Here is a 20,847-nt window from a genome sequence, read left to right as displayed (position 1 = left end):
CCCTGTCCGAGCAAAGAAATTTCTGCCTGCTCTCTTTCGTTGACTGGAGTGAAATTTCCAGACGCTGACGTTGAGGTTTGTGCAGTTGCTAAGGAAGAAGAGGCTGCTCTTTGGGTTGCTAAGGAAGTCGACCTGTTTTTCCACCAATGGGGACAGTCCATGGCCTTAGAAGGGTGGGACCAGGGCTTCCATTCTGCCCTCTGATTGGCTGATGCAACTCTGACGTTCTTTCTCTCCTGGAAATAGAAGGCACTGAAATATATAATGAAGTTAGAAAACCAACAGAAAATAATGGTACAACAGTGAGAATAAACAACCCTTCACACACACACACCCTGGACAGGACACCAGCCCATCACAGAACACACACACACCCTGGACAGGACACCAGCCCATCACAGGACACACACACACCCTGGACAGGACACCAGCCCATCACAGAACACACACACACCCTGGACAGGACACCAGCCCATCACAGAACACACACACACCCTGGACAGGACACCAGCCCATCACAGAACACACACACACACACACCCTGGACAGGACACCAGCCCATCACAGGACACACACACACACACCCTGGACAGGACACCAGCCCATCACAGGACACACACACACACACACACACCCTGGGCAGGACACCACCCCATCACAGGACACACACACACACACACCCTGGACAGGACACCAGCCCATCACAGGACACACACACACACACACACACACACACACACACACACACACACACCTGGACAGGACACCAGCCCATCACAGGACACACACCCACACACACCCACACACATCCTGGACAGGACACCAGCCCATCACAGGACACACACACACACACACACACACACACACACACACACACACACACACCCTGGACAGGACACCAGCCCCTCACAGGACACACACACACACACACACACACACACACCCTGGACAGGACACCAGCCCCTCACAGGACACACACACACACCCTGGACAGGACACCAGCCCCTCACAGGACACACACACACACACACACACACACACCCCCTGGACAGGACACCAGCCCCTCACAGGACACACACACACACACACACCCACACACACCCTGGACAGGACACCAGCCCCTCACAGGACACACACACACACACACACACACACCCTGGACAGGACACCAGCCCATCACAGGACACACACACACACACCCTGGACAGGACACCAGCCCCTCACAGGACACACACACACACACACACACCCTGGACAGGACACCAGCTAAGGAAGTCGACCTGTTTTTCCACCAATGGGGACAGTCCATGGCCTTAGAAGGGTGGGACCAGGGCTTCCATTCTGCCCTCTGATTGGCTGATGCAACTCTGACGTTCTTTCTCTCCTGGAAATAGAAGGCACTGAACACATCACAGAACACACACACACACACACCCTGGACAGGACACCAGCCCATCACAGGACACACACACACACACCCTGGACAGGACACCAGCCCATCACAGGACACACACACACACACACACACCCTGGGCAGGACACCACCCCATCACAGGACACACACACACACACACCCTGGACAGGACACCAGCCCATCACAGGACACACACACACACACACACACACACACACACACACACACACACACCTGGACAGGACACCAGCCCATCACAGGACACACACCCACACACACCCACACACATCCTGGACAGGACACCAGCCCATCACAGGACACACACACACACACACACACACACACACACACACACACCCTGGACAGGACACCAGCCCCTCACAGGACACACACACACACACACACACACACACACCCTGGACAGGACACCAGCCCCTCACAGGACACACACACACACCCTGGACAGGACACCAGCCCCTCACAGGACACACACACACACACACACACACACACCCCCTGGACAGGACACCAGCCCCTCACAGGACACACACACACACACACACCCACACACACCCTGGACAGGACACCAGCCCCTCACAGGACACACACACACACACACACACACACACACACCCTGGACAGGACACCAGCCCATCACAGGACACACACACACACACCCTGGACAGGACACCAGCCCCTCACAGGACACACACACACACACACACACACACACACACACACACACACACATACACACTGGACAGGACACCAGCCCATCACAGGACACACACACACACCCTGGACAGGACACCAGCCCATCACAGGACACACACACACACCCACACACCCTGGACAGGACACCAGCCCATCACAGGACACACACACACACACACACACACCCTGGACAGGACACCAGCCCATCACAGGACAGACACACACACACACACACACACACCCCCTGGACAGGACACCAGCCCATCACAGGACACACACACACACACACACACACACACACTGGACAGGACACCAGCCCATCACAGGACACACACAGAGAGAAATACACACTCTCACACCAAGGCCAGTTTTCCCAGAAGCCTCTTAACCCACCAGCATGTCTGTGGACTGTGGGAGGAAACCGGAGCACCCAGAGGAAACTGACATAAACACGAGGAGAACATGCAGACTCCGCACAGACAGCACCCCAGGACTGAAATTAAACCCAAGGAGCCAGCACTGAGAGGCAGCAATGCTGTGCCAAAAAATAGGAATCGAGCTCCTCGAATAGTAATTAAACACAAAATGAATAGTTATGATCTTCTGTTCATGCACCGTCTGATAGTAATGTTGCAAGTGGAAAAAACTACAGTGGTAGTATTACATCAACTGTTAATATCAAAGTATATTTTATATTTGTATACTGGAGACATCCAGAGCATGTTTGTACAGTACTGCTACTCCTCCTAATAGTACTGGGCTGTTTCTCTAATGTCACCGATGCCTCTGCTATTAACACGGTTACCGCTGTCAGACACTGGGATACGTGCTCCAGGGAGAGCAGACACTGCGCAGACGTGCCGCTGAGAGACTATCCCGGACGCGAACTGCTACCTCCGAGCACCAGGGGGCGGAGTTCCTCAGAAGGCGAGGAGGTCAACAATGCGCCCGAACGGAAATGACGCCACCCGGCCAGCTGTGCGCCCGGGGTTGGGAGCGGAAGTGAGCTCATATCGCGGACGCGTGAGGGAGAGGAGGAAGAAGAGGTTGAGAGCACGTGTCGCTGTGTTTAGTCCTGCCGTCCGCTGTGAGAAAGTAACAGCCGGTTCCGCGTTCATATCCACAGTTTTTACGGTTTGTGGAGGTCGCCGCCATGTTTCTGCAGTTTTACCTGAACGAGAAGGGGGAGAGAATGTACACGCTGAAGGTGAGCAGTATTTCGGTGTTCAGTGAGACGTAGTATTTGTTTTTTTTTCAGTCCAGCTTTCAGCATTAGCAAATAAAGCCGTAGCTGTAAACGTATAGCAACTGACCAGCGGTAGTGAACTGTAAACGAGGGATTACGGCCTTAACATCGCCTCTTGAAGCTGCAGAAACAACATGGTACTGTCCTGTTGTGTGTGCACTGTTATTGATACAGCTAACATGGTAGCAGACGGAGCAGATCCAACAGTGTCCACAATATTTATCTACTGTAGTGTTCAGTCAGTGTGTCTGTATGAACTCCTCTCTCTCAGTGCAGTGTTAATGTACTGGAGTGTCCAGTCAGTCAGTGTGTCTGTATGAACCCCTCTCTCTCAGTGCAGTGTTAATGTACTGGAGTGTCCAGTCAGTCAGTGTGTCTGTATGAACCCCTCTCTCTCAGTGCAGTGTTAATGTACTGGAGTGTCCAGTCAGTGTGTCTGTATGAACCCCTCTCTCTCAGTGCAGTGTTAATGTACTGGAGTGTCCAGTCAGTGTGTCTGTATGAACCCCTCTCTCTCAGTGCAGTGTTAATGTACTGGAGTGTCCAGTCAGTCAGTGTGTCTGTATGAACCCCTCTCTCTCAGTGCAGTGTTAATGTACTGGAGTGTCCAGTCAGTCAGTGTGTGTATTAACCCCTCTCTCTCTCAGTGCAGTGTTAATGTACTGGAGTGTCCAGTCAGTCAGTGTGTCTGTATGAACCCCTCTCTCTCAGTGCAGTGTTAATGTACTGGAGTGTCCAGTCAGTCAGTGTGTCTGTATGAACCCCTCTCTCTCAGTGCAGTGTTAATGTACTGGAGTGTCCAGTCAGTCAGTGTGTCTGTATGAACCCCTCTCTCTCAGTGCAGTGTTAATGTACTGGAGTGTCCAGTCAGTCAGTGTGTCTGTATGAACCCCTCTCTCTCAGTGCAGTGTTAATGTACTGGAGTGTCCAGTCAGTGTGTCTGTATGAACCCCTCTCTCTCAGTGCGGTGTTAATGTACTGGAGTGTCCAGTCAGTGTGTCTGTATGAACCCCTCTCTCTCAGTGCAGTGTTAATGTACTGGAGTGTCCAGTCAGTCAGTGTGTCTGTATGAACCCCTCTCTCTCAGTGCAGTGTTAATGTACTGGAGTGTCCAGTCAGTGTGTCTGTATGAACCCCTCTCTCTCAGTGCAGTGTTAATGTACTGGAGTGTCCAGTCAGTGTCTGTATTAGCTCTTGTCTCTCTGTGTTTCTCTCCATCAGAAGTTGGATCCTTCAGGTCGGCCCACCAGCTCAGCCCATCCGGCCCGGTTCTCCCCAGATGATAAATACTCCCGTCACCGCGTCACCGTCAAGAAGCGCTTCAACCTTCTGCTCACTCAGCAGCCCCGGCCAGTGCTGTAACCGGGCAGCGCCGCAGAAGCCCTGACCTGCGCTGTACCGTAACCACGCACGCCAGCGCCGAGGAGGGGAGGCGAGCCGTGACACCCGAGTGAACCCCAGCCTCTGAGCCCTGATTCCTGGAAGAGCATCTGAACTGACCTGGACTTGAAAGCCCTTGCGATGGGTGGGAAGGGGGGTAACCTTGTGACTCCAGATCCCTCTTGCACCTGGGAGTGAAGTGAGAAGGTGGAGTGCTGGTGCTGATTAACCACACTGGGATCTTCCCCTCTCCTGCTGGTGCTGATTAACCACACTGGGCTCTGCTCTTCCCCTCTCCTCCTCTCCTCTCCTGCTGGTGCTGATTAACCACACTGGGCTCTTCCCCTCTCCTCCCTCCTCTCCTGCTGGTGTTGATTAACCACACTGGGATCTTCCCCTCTCCTCCCTCCTCTCCTGCTGGTGCTGATTAACCACACTGGGCTCTTCCCCTCTCCTCCCTCCTCTCCTGCTGGTGCTGATTAACCACACTGGGCTCAGCCCCTCTCCTCCTCTCCTCTCCTGCTGGTGCTGATTAACCACACTGGGCTCTTCCCCTCTCCTCCCTCCTCTCCTGCTGGTGCTGATTAACCACACTGGGCTCTGCCCTTCTCCTCTCGTTTGCCCTGTTACCCAGGACCTGGTTCATTGCTACAGTGCGCTGTGTTGATTTCTCAGTCGAAGTCTTGGCAGTACTGTGATACGGCTCGATACCCTTCAGCCTGCATCTTCCTTTTTATTTACCACTGTGTCTGGAGCTGGGAGACTGTTCTTCACGAGACGATGACACTCTCGGTGGTCCAACAATAAAGTCTGGTATTGACAGAGGAGCTGTGTGTTGTGTTTCTGTGACCCATGGCGCGGTGGTTGAGATGGGCGGGTCCACTCATCTGTGTTGGGGTTTTCTCCCGGCTGGGCTCACGGTTACAGGGCAGAACCCTCACATCTCTTGAAATGGGAAACTCTGAAGCCTTATGAATAGACAATATAACAAACGAGGGGTCAACCAGGCAGTTTGGTTGTTAGTAGCTGATTGACCTCAGGGTCTCACCCAGCTGTGTCTGGAGAGGAGCCAGGGTATCGGCTTCAACAACATGGCTGGGCAGCTTGTTCCCCACCCCCACCCCCCTCTGTGTAAAGAAGAGCTTCCTGTCCTGACTGACAGAGACCAGGCTGTGCACAGCTGTGGCAGGAAGCTCCTGGCTGGCGTCCACGCGGTGAACCAGCCAGTCAGACGGATCAGGGTGCCCGGGTTCGACTGTGGGCACCTTGGCTGCCGCGCTTGAGCGTTCAGTCCCCACTCGCGTGGGGTTAAGAGCCGCACGCCGGGACGCGTTGAGAACGGGGCTCCCTGTGAGGCTCCGCCGACGCCCCTGCAGCCGCGGGTTCGAGCCCGGCTCACGCTCACGAGAGCCGGGCAGGGCCGGGCGCGTGGGTGCAGAACCCGCACTGCCGGATGTTCCCCGGAATCTGCTCAGGGTGAGCCTGGCCAGCACCTGGGAGAGGTGTGAGTGGGGCCAGCAGGGGGTGCTCACCCTGCGGTCTGTGTGGGTCCTAATGCCCCAGGACAGTGACGGGGACACTAGACTGTAAACAAGGCGCCGTCCTTCAGATGAGACGTGAAACTGAGGTCCTGCCTCTCTGTGGTCAGTCAAGACCCCAGGGTGTCTCTCAGAAAGAGTAGGGGTGTGACCCCAGTGTCCTGGACAGACTCCCCCTGGTCTTTACCAGTCATGGCCTCCTGATCACCCCCCTCTCTGAACTGGCCTCATCACTCTGCTCTCCTCCCCACTGAGAGCTGGAGTGTGTGAGCGGACTGGAGCATCATCACACTGGGGGGGTGGAGGGGGTCCCCAGTACTGGACAGCGCTGGGAGAGGAGGGTCCGGGAAAGAGCTGTAGTGGTGTCAGGATATTATAATTATCATTATTAGTGTTCCTCTCTGGGTGTCTCCCGGACACAAGCAGGCGCTCCTGAATCTCGGGTTCGAGCCCAGGGGGTCGCGAGAGATTGACATCGCAGCCCAAAAAACTGGCAATTTTATACAACTGTGTTTGTGCCACAACAACCGGACCCGTTCAGGCAGGCAGCCGGGTCAGTGGGCGCAGGCCTCCTCCAGGCTGAGACGAGAGGAGGCTGGGTGACACCCGAGGAAGCTCCACAGCCGAAAAACGGGCCGTTTCTTTTCCTCTCTTTTCAGCCGGGAGCGAACCCTCACTCGGTCCTTAACACACAGGCGCTGTACACAGGTCACACACTTTCCACATCACCAGGGGCACGCAGCACAGTCACGCTTGCCAGAAGGCAGTTTAACAGCGGTCAGTAAAGGTAAGGTATGGACAGCTTCCACGTGCTCCTATTCAGAAATCTGTCTCGATGTCAATGTGAAATTGTTCCAAAGCCAGTCTCTACCCAGGCCGTGTCACTCATGTATGTAATAACGACGAACTGCAATGAGTCAGTCAATGACGGGCGATAAATTTTGTATTTTTTTGTATTGGGATTAAAAAGGAACCTCTGTTTCTCTGAAAAATTCAAATCCTTCTTTATGTAATTGGGCAGATCAATCATTTAACAGAACATTCTAACAGCAGGAACTAACCATAACGAATGTCGTAGCTTGTCTGGGCTGCTTTCACCCAGAGGGGGCAGTGGTCATCTCGATTAATCACTGATCTCTACGGACAACACGGGGGCCCTCGCCGGGATCATAGCAACGCAGAACTACAACTCCCGCCATGCACCGGCTTCCGGCCCAGCGGCTGCGCGGGCGGGGGCGCGCAGGGCAGACAGGGAAGCGGCTTTGCGCTGATGGGCAGGATGTTATGGGAGCCAACCAGCCAGCCGAGGAATAATCGCTAGCCGAGCCGAGCCGAGCCGGGAGCCGCGGAGATCCGAGGACTTTCCCACGCCACGGCACAACGGGATATTATCTGTCTCGTCGCTGGCCTTTTTTAAAACAAAAACCACACAACAAGGAGAACAGCTGCACACCTGCGTGTGTACGTGCTGGCGTCTGTGCGGCCGTTTTTAATAGCCGTGGGCTCCTCTCTTGCGTGACCGCGGAGGGGAACGGATGCGGGTCGGTGCACGCGTGATCTCCAGGAGCAGAGGAGGCGGCAGGGCTTCGCGGGGGGACCCAGGAAGAAAAGAGGGGGGAACCTGCCGGCTTTCGAAACCCCCCAGCCGGAGACAACGCGGCGGCGGCGGCGAGGACCGGTCTGCGCTCCTCCGCAGACACACGCGTGTCCGTGTCCCCTCCGTGGGCCGGGGAGAAGCCGGGGTCGCGGCGGCGGTGCGTGTGCGTGGCGAGAGCCCGGCGGCGGTCAGTATCTCTCTCTCTCTCTCAGACCGTTTCATCGTGTTATTTTCTAGAAGGAAAAGCAGGCTCGCTGCCGGGCTGCCGGGCTGCCGGGCTGGCCGGGCTGGGGGACGGCGTCTCCGCCGGTCCCGGCGATCTGTCAGTCGGTGAATCCGCGGAGGGGTCCTGCCCGAACCCGAGCCGGGCCCGGCTCTCCCTGCCCGGCCCGGGACGGCAGCTGTAGTCGCAAACAAACCCACACACACACACACACACCACCCACAGAGCTCGCCCGGACCTGTCCCCTCACTCTCTCTCTCACACACACACACACTGAGCCCGAACCGGTTCCGCAGGACCGCCCGCCCGGCCGGCCGGGGGGAGAGACTCGGGTCCGACCCGGACACGCAGCCCGAGGTGTCGCGGCGAGAGGTGACGCAGGAACAAATAACGAGCTGAATAACTCGGGCCTGTCCCGGTGTTTTGGTAATATTATTATTTTTCCTCCTGGAAAATCCATCCATCCATCCATCCAAACCCCTCCCTCGCCCGGAGCCTGAGGTCCGACCCGTGAAGGCGCGTGTCCAGGCCGGCCGGTACCGAAGACGAACCCCGGACCAGTCCGAGCCGGTTCGAGTACTTTTTTAAACAAATAATAAGAACCGAAACCCCGAGAGGAGAAGTTGGTGGTGTTGTTTTTTCCCCCCAAAAAATCAGAAACACGTCATGAAAAGCTGCCATGTCACTGTGGTGAAAAACAACCCGACGAGATGAGCTTCCAGCCGGTGACTTCCGCGCAGTCAGTCCTATCTTTTTATTTGTATTATTATTATTATTATTAAAAAAGACTGATTATGGTGAAGCCATGAGGTCTTCCTAACGCACAGCCAGCACGAGTTTCGCTTTTTATGACTTATATGTCCCAAATCCTCCAAAACCTGCAAACCTTTCATTTCCCCCTCGATCCCTTCAAAAGTGGACATTTGTCGTTACTTTATTGATTTTTCTCGTTTTGTTTTGTGTTTTTTTTTTGCAGTGGTTCATATTCGCGGCCGTTCCTGATTAAGGTCTTGGGAGTATTTTTTTTTGGGGAAAAAAATAAGTCAATTAACGACCCCAAAGGAAACGCCGATAGGAGTATTGAGACTCAGCCGCAGTACAGTGTCGCGTACCTGTGGAAAAAACACCTGTTTTACAGACAAACTGTTTTCGGTGTTGGGATGAATTCTTCCCTGATGCCGTGGCGACGGGTTTTCGTCTAAATCAATAACATTTCTCTTGAGAAAAAGCCTCAAGTTCGTAAAAGCCTGTTGACGTTGGAATCGGCCGGAGCTGGCATTCGTACCGATGAAGTACCGTTTTGACAATTATTCATCTCAATCACTCTGAAGTCGGGCAAAACAATCGACAAAAAGTCGTCTTTAAAAAAAAAACCGTCGAAAATTGACTTTCTTGGGTTTTTTTTTATTTTACGTCACGATATTCGAGTTTTCTTTTTTTTTGTCAACCAGACTAACGGCGCCCGGACTTCTTTTCCGTTAAATGCTATTTTTTGGAGGGGGGGAAGGAGGTTATTCAGTATTTTGTCTCAAAAGTCAGTATTTTGTGATTTTGCCCTTTTGTTTTTTTTAAAAAAACCCCAGGGAAATCGTACCTTTTCCAGGCTGGTCCCTCAAAACGGAGTTTTCTCCCCTGAAGTCACTTCTGACGGCCAACGGCTCTGAGCGTTGACGTTGCCGGCTATCGACGCGCCGAAGGACGAACGTACTTCCTGCGTGTCGAATAATTTTCATTTCATTTGTATATATATATATTTTTTAAATTCAAACCGTGGAAGAACTCACTCGAGGCGACCGAAGCGCAGTTGTGGTTTCCGACGGGCCCACGGGGACGTGGGCGAGTGGAGACCCCGGGCCTCTTCCCGCCTCGCCGCCCGGCCGTTTTTACATTTTATTTCTTTTTACGTGTTTAATCATACAGAAGGAGGGAGAGAGACGCGCGGATAGATGGTTTATTAAAACAAACACGCATTTGGTGGTGAGAAGGAATGCGGCGAAACCCGAAAGGCTTCGTTTTTTCGAAACGGTTGGACGGAAAATTGAGTTCGGTTCGGTTCGGCTCTTCTCCTGCAAGCGCGGGATTCAAGTGGACTGTTCAACGTAAACACACACAGACACATGTGAGTTAAACGCCACACAAAAAAAAACCCAAAGCAAAACAAAAAACGAACAAGGTCTGCGAAGAAAAGAAAAGAAAAAAAAAAAGGGGGCTCCACAGACAGACACACGTCGGGACTCGTCCGGGGCGCCATGTCCAGCTCGGTCCGGTTCACCGTGACGCCGACCAAGGCGGAGGACCTGCCCGGCGCGTCCGACACCTCGCCGGACCCCAGCTCCCGGGTCCGGTTCAGCTCCCAGGAGAGCGTCAGCCGCAGCGAGCCGCTCAGCGAGGCCTCGGGGGCGCTGACCACCTCGGCCGCCGACACCGGCGCGGACACGCCGGACCGCAGCGCGGCCACCGAGCACGGTAAGGACACGGCCTCTCTCCCGCCCCGCCCCGCACCTCCCTTCCCTTTCCGCCGGTCCTGGCTCCGGCGGGGAACGGCGCTTCGGTCTGGGGGCGCTCACACCTCTTGCTGGACCGGACCGGACCGGACCGCCGCGGCTCGTTAGTGGGCGAAGTCACGGTCGACGAGGCGGCGAAGGGCCCATCGAGTACTCTCCCAAGGCCCCGAGCGGAGTGGACTTGCTGTGCTTGACCGCTCCTGGCCGAGGCCACCTGTTGGGGGGCGAAACGCCCCTCCTCCCCGCCCGTGGGGGCACCTGTGGGCCCCATCCGTGGGGCTTGTATCCCACCGCCGACACCAGTGTCCCGGACGAGGACGGGAGGCGTGGCTTGGCCCCGGCCCCCGGGGGGCTGTGGGGCACCAGGAGGATCCGCCCCGGGTTTCTGGCTCCAGCCGAGGGGCTCTGGTGTGGCCGGGGCCCGGCTGCCGGCCCGCGGGAGCCCCGAGGCGGCTGGCCAGCTTCGACGGCGCTGGTGCCAGCAGGCGTGCGGTGGGGGCCACACCGGCGTGTGGACCGGCGCTCGAGAAAACCCGGAACGGCTCGGAGCGCTACGGGGTGGGAGCCCGGCCGGCCTGCCTCTGTCCCGCCCGGCCCCGCAGGTGTAATCAAAGCCCCCCCCCGACTTACCTGCGCGTGTGTGCGTGCGCACCAGACAGCAGCTTCCACAGCGGAGTGGCGCCGGCTGTGGCCCGCCAGCAGGGGTCAGTGTGACGCGGCGCCGGCCACGAGCACAGCCCAGGGAAGACCAGGCCGGGGCCTTCCTGCCTCCACGCGCGGTTCGGTCCGGAGTCCTTCAGCGCGCTGGTTCTCAAGGCCCCGCGAGTGAACTGGGAGTGAGAGAGAGAGAGGAGAGAGGTCTCGGTCCCCCTCTCGCTCGTCTGGTTTCCTCGATGGCGGGGGACTTCCTCGTTCGCGCTGGGGGGGGTCAGCAGGCTCGTGCGCTGTGAGCCCCCTCCCCCCCACCACTGCACGAGCCCCACGACCTCCTGCCTCCTGCTGTCAGTATCGCTGGGAAACGGTCTCGCAAAGCTCGTGCTACAGGCCGACCCTCGTACAGCAGGAGGCTGTGGTTAGGTGTTGTACAGGGGGAGGTTGTGAGGAGCTTGTTGTACAGGGGGAGGTTGTGAGGAGCTTGTTGTGCAGTGTGAGGACGGTGTTGTACGGGGAGGTTGTGAGGAGCTTGTTGTACAGGGGGAGGTTGTGAGGAGCTTGTTGTGCAGTGTGAGGACGGTGTTGTACAGGGGGAGGTTGTGAGGAGCTTGTTGTACAGGGGGAGGTTGTTGTTGTGCAGTGTGAGGACGGTGTTGTACAGGGGGAGGTTGTGAGGAGCTTGTTGTACAGGGGGAGGTTGTTGTTGTGCGGTGTGGGGACGGTGTCGTAAGGCGGGAGGTTGTTGTTGTTGTGCGGTGTGGGGACGGTGTCGTAAGGCGGGAGGTTGTGAGGAGCTTGTTGTGCGGTGTGGGGAAGGTGTTGTACAGCGGGAGGTTGTTGTTGTACAGTGTGGGGAAGGTGTCGTACGGCGGGAGGTTGTGAGGAGCTTGTTGTGCAGTTTGGGGATGGTGTCGTATAGCGGGAGGTTGTGAGGAGGTTGTTGTGCAGTTTGGGGATGGTGTCGTATAGCGGGAGGTTGTGAGGAGGTTGTCGTACTGTGGGAGGGTGTGGGTGTCCACTGCGTGGGTGTCTCTGCGTGGGGAGAGAGGATCTCCTCACACTGGAGGTGTGGGTGTCCACTGCGTGTGTGTCTCTGCGCGGGGAGAGAGGGTCTCCTCACACTGGAGGTGTGGGTGTGGGTGTCCACTGCCTGTGTGTCTCTGCGCGGGGAGAGAGGATCTCCTCACACTGGAGGTGTGGGTGTGGGTGTCCACTGCGTGGGTGTCTCTGCGCGGGGAGAGAGGATCTCCTCACACTGGAGGTGTGGGTGTGGGTGTCCACTGCGTGTGTGTCTCTGTGCGGGGAGAGAGGATCTCCTCACACTGGAGGTGTGGGTGTGGGTGTCCACTGCGTGTGTGTCTCTGCGCGGGGAGAGAGGATCTCCTCACACTGGAGGTGTGGGTGTGGGTGTCCACTGCCTGTGTGTCTCTGCGCGGGGAGAGAGGATCTCCTCACACTGGAGGTGTGGGTGTGGGTGTCCACTGCCTGTGTGTCTCTGCGCGGGGAGAGAGGATCTCCTCACACTGGAGGTGTGGGTGTCCACTGCGTGTGTGTCTCTGCGCGGGGAGAGAGGATCTCCTCACACTGGAGGTGTGGGTGTGGGTGTCCACTGCGTGTGTGTCTCTGCGCGGGGAGAGAGGATCTCCTCACACTGGAGGTGTGGGTGTGGGTGTCCACTGCGTGTGTGTCTCTGCGCGGGGAGAGAGGATCTCCTCACACTGGAGGTGTGGGTGTGGGTGTCCACTGCCTGTGTGTCTCTGCGCGGGGAGAGAGGATCTCCTCACACTGGAGGTGTGGGTGTGGGTGTCCACTGCGTGTGTGTCTCTGCGCGGGGAGAGAGGATCTCCTCACACTGGAGGTGTGGGTGTGGGTGTCCACTGCCTGTGTGTCTCTGTGCGGGGAGAGAGGATCTCCTCACACTGGAGGTGTGGGTGTGGGTGTCCACTGCGTGTGTGTCTCTGCGCGGGGAGAGAGGATCTCCTCACACTGGAGGTGTGGGTGTGGGTGTCCACTGCCTGTGTGTCTCTGCGCGGGGAGAGAGGATCTCCTCACACTGGAGGTGTGGGTGTGGGTGTCCACTGCCTGTGTGTCTCTGCGCGGGGAGAGAGGATCTCCTCACACTTGAGGTGTGGGTGTCCACTGCGTGTGTGTCTCTGCGCGGGGAGAGAGGATCTCCTCACACTGGAGGTGTGGGTGTGGGTGTCCACTGCGTGTGTGTCTCTGCGCGGGGAGAGAGGATCTCCTCACACTTGAGGTGTGGGTGTCCACTGCGTGTGTGTCTCTGCGCGGGGAGAGAGGATCTCCTCACACTGGAGGTGTGGGTGTGGGTGTCCACTGCCTGTGTGTCTCTGCGCGGGGAGAGAGGATCTCCTCACACTTGAGGTGTGGGTGTCCACTGCGTGTGTGTCTCTGCGCGGGGAGAGAGGATCTCCTCACACTGGAGGTGTGGGTGTGGGTGTCCACTGCGTGTGTGTCTCTGCGCGGGGAGAGAGGATCTCCTCACACTGGAGGTGTGGGTGTGGGTGTCCACTGCGTGTGTGTCTCTGCGCGGGGAGAGAGGATCTCCTCACACTGGAGGTGTGGGTGTGGGTGTCCACTGCGTGTGTGTCTCTGCGCGGGGAGAGAGGATCTCCTCACACTGGAGGTGTGGGTGTGGGTGTCCACTGCGTGTGTGTCTCTGCGCGGGGAGAGAGGATCTCCTCACACTGGAGGTGTGGGTGTGGGTGTCCACTGCCTGTGTGTCTCTGCGCGGGGAGAGAGGCGGGGGTGTGTGCCAACACAGGCAGGCACCTGAAGCTCTTCCCTCTGGGCGAGCCCCGAGCTGTGCGGGTGACAGCTGAGGCCGTCAGGGGTGCAGCACCCCCCCCTCCTTCCTCACCGTCCGCCAGAGCCACCCCGGGCCTGTGGGCAGGACGGCCCGAGTCCCTTTCCCACCGCCAGGGGACTCCAGAACCCCTCCTAACCCCCACTGAACACTGACCGCCCTGCCGCGGCTTGAGCTCTGCACGGCCTTGCTGCCTGATGAAGCGCACAGCTGCTGCTGTGTTCCTGGCTGCAAGACAGTGTGATGTCATTGACTCTCGTGGTCTGTGTCACAGTGATGTCATCTTTTTTACGTCCTCCGTCGCGTCCTTTGTTTTGCCAGGCAACACGCAAGTAAGCATTTCGTTGTCCTCTGGGGCGCGTGTGGCACTGAGCCCGCCCGCGATCTCGCTCGGATGGCACGCTGGGACTGTGGGTGGCCGGTCTGAGCGGGGTTCACTTTGTCATGTGCGCGGGTGTGACGACAACGTGCCTGTTTGCTCGTGGGCTCCCATACAAAGACATCAAAGGGATCGCCAAGGACATGGACGTAGAACAGCGGCAGAAACAAGTGCAATAACATAGATCTTCAACAGGAAGGTCAGACGCCTAGTGTGAGGAAAACACATCAGCCTGAGCCAGCGCTGGGGGCAGAGCTCAGTTATCTGGTAGCTCGTGGGATGAAACTGAGTCTAGACGTCCGTGCCTTTATGCTCCTGTAACACTTACTGTACTGAATGAACCCCTCTCTCTCAGTGCAGTGTTAATGTACTGAAGTGTCCAGTCAGTCAGTGTGTCTGTATGAACCCCTCTCTCTCAGTGCAGTGTTAATGTACTGGAGTGTCCAGTCAGTCAGTGTGTCTGTATGAACCCCTCTCTCTCAGTGCAGTGTTAATGTACTGGAGTGTCCAGTCAGTGTGTCTGTATGAACCCCTCTCTCTCAGTGCAGTGTTAATGTACTGGAGTGTCCAGTCAGTCAGTGTGTCTGTATGAACCCCTCTCTCTCAGTGCAGTGTTAATGTACTGGAGTGTCCAGTCAGTCAGTGTGTCTGTATGAACCCCTCTCTCTCAGTGCAGTGTTAATGTACTGGAGTGTCCAGTCAGTGTGTCTGTATGAACCCCTCTCTCTCAGTGCAGTGTTAATGTACTGGAGTGTCCAGTCAGTCAGTGTGTCTGTATGAACCCCTCTCTCTCAGTGCAGTGTTAATGTACTGGAGTGTCCAGTCAGTGTGTCTGTATTAACCCCTCTCTCTCTCGGCAGATGGCAATGTGAAGATATCCAGTGTTTATGTCAATAATTGCCATGGTGTTGATGATGATGACTTCTACGATCGGAACTTGGCTCTATTTGAGGTCAGTCTGTTAACGTGTTTGTCATTACAAATACCTGTTGTGCCTGTCTGCTCATCTTTCTGTATTAATGCTTCCAAGTAATAAAAATAATAATAATTGCTTACACTTATATAGCGCTTTTCTGGACACTCCACTCACAGCACTTTACAGGTAATGGGGATCCCCTCCACCCCCACCCCCCCAGTGTGCAGCCCCACCTGGATGATGCTCCAGAACACTCCCCACACACTCCAGCTCTCAGTGGGGAGGAGAGCAGGGTGATGAGGCCAGTTCAGAGAGGGGGGTGATCAGGAGGCCATGACTGGTAAAGACCAGGGGGAGTCTGTCCAGGACACTGGGGTCACACCCCTACTCTTTCTGAGAGACACCCTGGGGTCTTGACTGACCACAGAGAGGCAGGACCTCAGTTTCACGTCTCATCTGAAGGACGGCGCCTTGTTTACAGTCTAGTGTCCCCGTCACTGTCCTGGGGCATTAGGACCCACACAGACCGCAGGGTGAGCGCCCCCTGCTGGCCCCACTCACACCTCTTCCAGCAGCAGCCTCAGCTTTCCCAGGAGTCTCCCATCCAGGTACTGGCCAGGCTCACGCCTGCTGGGCTTCAGTGGGGCTGCCAGCTGGGAGCTGCAGAGTGATGTGGCTGCAGGTGTAGTGTTTCTGTCCTGTAGTGTCCAGTCAGCGCCTCTTTGACCCCTCTCTGTCTGCCCGTGTAGGAGGAGATGGACACTCGGCCAAAGGTCTCCTCCCTCCTCAACCGATTGGCCAATTACACCAACTTGACCCAGGGCGCCAAGGAGCACGAGGAAGCGGAGAGCATCGGGGAGAAGAGGAAACCGAGCAAGGTACCGAGCCCCGCTGTCACTGCACACTGCCACACGCTGGCCGGAGCAGGGAACTGCACTGGGCTGCTGCTGCTCTTCTGGGTGCCTGAAGGTTGAATTGGCATCAAACTGGGAACCTTCTGGTATACCAAGTACCAGAGCCTACACCTTGACCACCGGACCAGCTGGCCTCCCGGTACAACAGGGTCGGCACCTTGACCGCCGGACCAGCTGTCCTCCCGGTACAACAGGGTCAGCACCTTGACCGCCGGACCAGCTGTCCTCCCGGTACAACAGGGTCGGCACCTTGACCGCCGGACCAGCTGTCCTCCCGGTACAACAGGGTCGGCACCTTGACCGCCGGACCAGCTGTCCTCCCGGTACAACAGGGTCGGCACCTTGACCGCCGGACCAGCTGTCCTCCCGGTACAACAGGGTCGGCACCTTGACCGCTAGACCAGCTGTCCTCCCGGTACAACAGGGTCGGCACCTTGACCGCTGGACCAGCTGTCCTCCTGGTAGAACTGGTGTGCTGCTCCTTGCTCCTGGTCCTTCCTTGCCTGTAGCAGGCTGAGGGCTCCTTGCTGCTCTTGTGTTAAACTCTCGTCCTGTGTCTGTCTCTCAGTCTCCCCAGTTGGGCACCTTCATGGGGGTCTACCTGCCGTGCCTGCAGAACATTTTCGGGGTGATCCTGTTCCTGCGTCTGCCCTGGGTGGTCGGGACGGCCGGCATCCTGCAGGCCCTGTGCATCGTCTTCGTCTGCTGCTGCTGTGTCAGTGTGACCGGCCCGCCGCCAGAGCGACCCACACACACCCCGACCTGTCCGGCGCACCGAGTGACCAGGCCTCTCCTTTCTCTTTGCCTTCGCAGACCATGCTGACGGCTATTTCAATGAGTGCCATCGCCACGAATGGAGTTGTGCCAGGTGTGTCTCTCAGTGCAGTGTTAATGTACTGGAGTGTCCAGTCAGTCAGTGTGTCTGTATGAACCCCTCTCTCTCAGTGCAGTGTTAATGTACTGGAGTGTCCAGTCAGTCAGTGTGTCTGTATGAACCCCTCTCTCTCAGTGCAGTGTTAATGTACTGGAGTGTCCAGTCAGTGTGTCTGTATGAACCCCTCTCTCTCAGTGCAGTGTTAATGTACTGGAGTGTCCAGTCAGTCAGTGTGTGTGTATGAACCCCTCTCTCTCAGTGCAGTGTTAATGTACTGGAGTGTCCAGTCAGTCAGTATGTCTGTATGAACCCCTCTCTCTCAGTGCAGTGTTAATGTACTGGAGTGTCCAGTCAGTGTGTCTGTATGAACCCCTCTCTCTCAGTGCAGTGTTATGTACTGGAGTGTCCAGTCAGTCAGTGTGTCTGTATGAACCCCTCTCTCTCAGTGCAGTGTTCATGTACTGGAGTGTCCTGTCAGTCAGTGTGTCTGTATGAACCCCTCTCTCTCTCAGTGCAGTGTTAATGTACTGGAGTGTCCAGTCAGTGTGTCTGTATGAACCCCTCTCTCTCAGTGCAGTGTTAATGTACTGGAGTGTCCAGTCAGTCAGTGTGTCTGTATGAACCCCTCTCTCTCAGTGCAGTGTTAATGTACTGGAGTGTCCAGTCAGTGTGTCTGTATGAACCCCTCTCTCTCAGTGCAGTGTTAATGTACTGGAGTGTCCAGTCAGTCAGTGTGTCTGTATGAACCCCTCTCTCTCAGTGCAGTGTTAATGTACTGGAGTGTCCAGTCAGTCAGTGTGTCTGTATGAACCCCTCTCTCTCAGTGCAGTGTTAATGTACTGGAGTGTCCAGTCAGTCAGTGTGTCTGTATGAACCCCTCTCTCTCAGTGCAGTGTTAATGTACTGGAGTGTCCAGTCAGTTAGTGTGTCTGTATTTACCTTTCTCTCTCTAGCTGGGGGGTCCTACTTCATGATCTCTCGTTCTCTGGGTCCGGAGTTTGGGGGAGCTGTGGGACTGTGCTTCTACCTGGGGACGACCTTTGCTGGTGCCATGTATATCCTGGGAGCCATTGAGATCTTCCTGGTAGGTGCCTGCTCTCGTCACTGCTGTCCGTGCGACACAAGGGGGGATTCTGGGATGGGACTGGATCGTGTTTTGACAGTTCTTGTCTGTCTCAGCAGAGTTTACTACAGTGAGGTACAGGGTCTGTCGCTGTCCGCTTTTCCTTTAGCGGGTTGTGTATAACCTGTTCTTGTGGGCAGGGAGGCCCGGCTGTCTACCTCTCCTGATTGGTCGGGCCGCGCCCCTCGAGCCTCCTCTCCTGATTGGTCGGGCCGCGCCCCTCGAGCCCCCTCTCCTGATTGGTCGGGCCGCGCCCCTCGAGCCCCCTCTCCTGATTGGTCGGGCCGCGCCCCTCGAGCCCCCTCTCCTGATTGGTCGGGCCGCGCCCCTCGAGCCCCCTCTCCTGATTGGTCGGGCCGCGCCCCTCGAGCCCCCTCTCCTGATTGGTCGGGCCGCGCCCCTCGAGCCCCCTCTCCTGATTGGTCGGGCCGCGCCCCTCGAGCCCCCTCTCCTGATTGGTCGGGCCGCGCCCCTCGAGCCCCCTCTCCTGATTGGCTGGTCCGCGCTCCTCGAGCCTCCTCTCCTGATTGGTCGGGCCGCGCCCCTCGAGCCCCCTCTCCTGATTGGTCGGGCCGCGCCCCTCGAGCCCCCTCTCCTGATTGGTCGGGCCGCGCCCCTCGAGCCCCCTCTCCTGATTGGTCGGGCCGCGCCCCTCGAGCCCCCTCTCCTGATTGGCCGGGCCGCGCCCCTCGAGCCCCCTCTCCTGATTGGCCGGTCCGCCCTCCTCGAGCCTCCTCTCCTGATTGGCCGGGCCGCGCCCCTCGAGCCTCCTCTCCTGATTGGCCGGGCCGCGCCCCTCGAGCCTCCTCTCCTGATTGGCCGGTCCGCGCCCCTCGAGCCTCCTCTCCTGATTGGTCGGGCCGCGCCCCTCGAGCCTCCTCTCCTGATTGGTCGGGCCGCGCCCCTCGAGCCTCCTCTCCTGATTGGTCGGGCCGCGCCCCTCGAGCCTCCTCTCCTGATTGGTCGGGCCGCGCCCCTCGAGCCTCCTCTCCTGATTGGTCGGGCCGCGCCCCTCGAGCCTCCTCTCCTGATTGGTCGGGCCGCGCCCCTCGAGCCTCCTCTCCTGATTGGCCGGGCCGCGCCCCTCGAGCCTGTTCTTCATTAGAGAGACCCTCCCTGTGCTGCGTGGTGACGAGGGTCCCGTCTGTCTCCCAGCGTCCCCATTAACCCCCTCTGTGTCTCTCAGATGTACATCTCGCCCTCGGCAGCCATATTCCAGGGGCAGGACGAGGCCAGCCAGGGCGTGGCCATGCTGAACAACATGCGCGTGTACGGCTCCATCTTCCTGCTGCTCATGTCCCTGCTGGTCTTCGTGGGCGTCAAGTACGTCAACAAGCTGGCCTCCGTGTTCCTGGCCTGCGTCATCCTGTCGGTCCTGTCCATCTACACTGGCGCCTTTGTTTCCGCCTTCCAGCCTCCCAGCTTCCCGTAAGCCCTCGGCCCGTCTCGCTGCCTGTCTGCCTGTCTATCTCTCACTCTCTCTCAGGGTGGGTGTATTAACCCCCCTCTCTCTCTCTCTCTCTCTCTCTCAGGGTGTGTGTGGGTGTATTAACCCCTGTCTCTCTCTCTCAGGGTGTGTGTGGGTGTATTAACCCCTGTCTCTCTCTCTCACTCAGGGTGGGTGTGTGGGTGTATTAACCCCTCTCTCTCTCAGGGTGGGTGTGTGGGTGTATTAACCCCTGTCTCTCTCTCTCTCACTCAGGGTGGGTGTGTGGGTGTATTAACCCCTCTCTCACTCAGGGTGGGTGTGTGGGTGTATTAACCCCTCTCTCACTCAGGGTGGGTGTGTGGGTGTATTAACCCCTGTCTCTCTCTCTCAGGGTGTGTGTGGGTGTATTAACCCCTCTCTCTCTCAGGGTGGGTGTGTGGGTGTATTAACCCCTGTCTCTCTCTCTCTCTCTCACTCAGGGTGGGTGTGTGGGTGTATTAACCCCTCTCTCTCTCAGGGTGTGTGTGGGTGTATTAACCCCTCTCTCTCTCAGGGTGTGTGTGGGTGTATTAACCCCTCTCTCACTCAGGGTGGGTGTGTGGGTGTATTAACCCCTCTCTCTCTCTCAGGGTGTGTGTGTGGGTGTATTAACCCCTGTCTCTCTCTCTCTCAGGGTGGGTGTGTGGGTGTATTAACCCCTGTCTCTCTCTCTCAGGGTGGGTGTGTGGGTGTATTAACCCCTGTCTCTCTCTCTCTCTCAGGGTGGGTGTGTGGGTGTATTAACCCCTGTCTCTCTCTCTCTCTCAGGGTGTGTGTGTGGGTGTATTAACCCCTGTCTCTCTCTCTCAGGGTGTGTGTGTGGGTGTATTAACCCCTGTCTCTCTCTCTCAGGGTGTGTGTGTGGGTGTATTAACCCCTGTCTCTCTCTCTCAGGGTGTGTGTGTGGGTGTATTAACCCCTGTCTCTCTCTCTCTCTCAGGGTGTGTGTGTGGGTGTATTAACCCCTCTCTCTCTCTCTCTCAGGGTGTGTGTGGGTGTATTAACCCCTCTCTCTCTCTCTCTCAGGGTGTGTGTGGGTGTATTAACCCCTGTCTCTCTCTCTCAGGGCGTGTGTGGGT

The 20,847-nt window shown here is 57.1% G+C and overlaps 2 protein-coding genes across 4 annotated transcripts in view; both read left to right on the top strand.

The window, feature by feature from the left end:
- Window positions 1-3,137: 3,137 nt before the first annotated feature.
- Window positions 3,138-5,264, top strand: nop10 (NOP10 ribonucleoprotein homolog (yeast)). Its single transcript, XM_088917028.1, has 2 exons — window positions 3,138-3,335; window positions 4,596-5,264. Exons 1-2 carry the CDS (start codon window positions 3,282-3,284, stop codon window positions 4,734-4,736), a joined length of 195 nt encoding a protein of 64 aa, XP_088773154.1. The 5' UTR covers window positions 3,138-3,281; the 3' UTR covers window positions 4,737-5,264.
- Window positions 5,265-7,532: 2,268 nt separating this feature from the next.
- The window catches only part of slc12a6 (solute carrier family 12 member 6), a 40,713-nt gene continuing 27,398 nt past the window's right edge, over window positions 7,533-20,847 (top strand). For 2 of the 3 annotated variants that reach the window (XM_088915955.1, XM_088915953.1), the window contains exons 1-8: window positions 7,533-8,076; window positions 9,089-10,578; window positions 15,334-15,425; window positions 16,139-16,267; window positions 16,872-17,018; window positions 17,117-17,171; window positions 18,131-18,261; window positions 19,487-19,728. In XM_088915955.1, coding sequence (XP_088772081.1) covers window positions 10,362-10,578; window positions 15,334-15,425; window positions 16,139-16,267; window positions 16,872-17,018; window positions 17,117-17,171; window positions 18,131-18,261; window positions 19,487-19,728 — 1,013 coding nt within the window. In that variant the 5' untranslated portion in view covers window positions 7,533-8,076; window positions 9,089-10,361. Of the gene's footprint in view, window positions 10,579-15,333; window positions 15,426-16,138; window positions 16,268-16,871; window positions 17,019-17,116; window positions 17,172-18,130; window positions 18,262-19,486; window positions 19,729-20,847 lie in introns of all 3 variants that reach the window. The other variant, XM_088915954.1, reaches the window with a different exon arrangement.

The sequence above is a fragment of the Atractosteus spatula genome, chromosome 5, assembly GCF_055471065.1.
Source record: "Atractosteus spatula isolate fAtrSpa1 chromosome 5, fAtrSpa1.hap1, whole genome shotgun sequence".
NCBI lineage: Eukaryota > Metazoa > Chordata > Actinopteri > Semionotiformes > Lepisosteidae > Atractosteus > Atractosteus spatula.
This window is presented reverse-complemented; position numbering and strand designations above follow the sequence as displayed.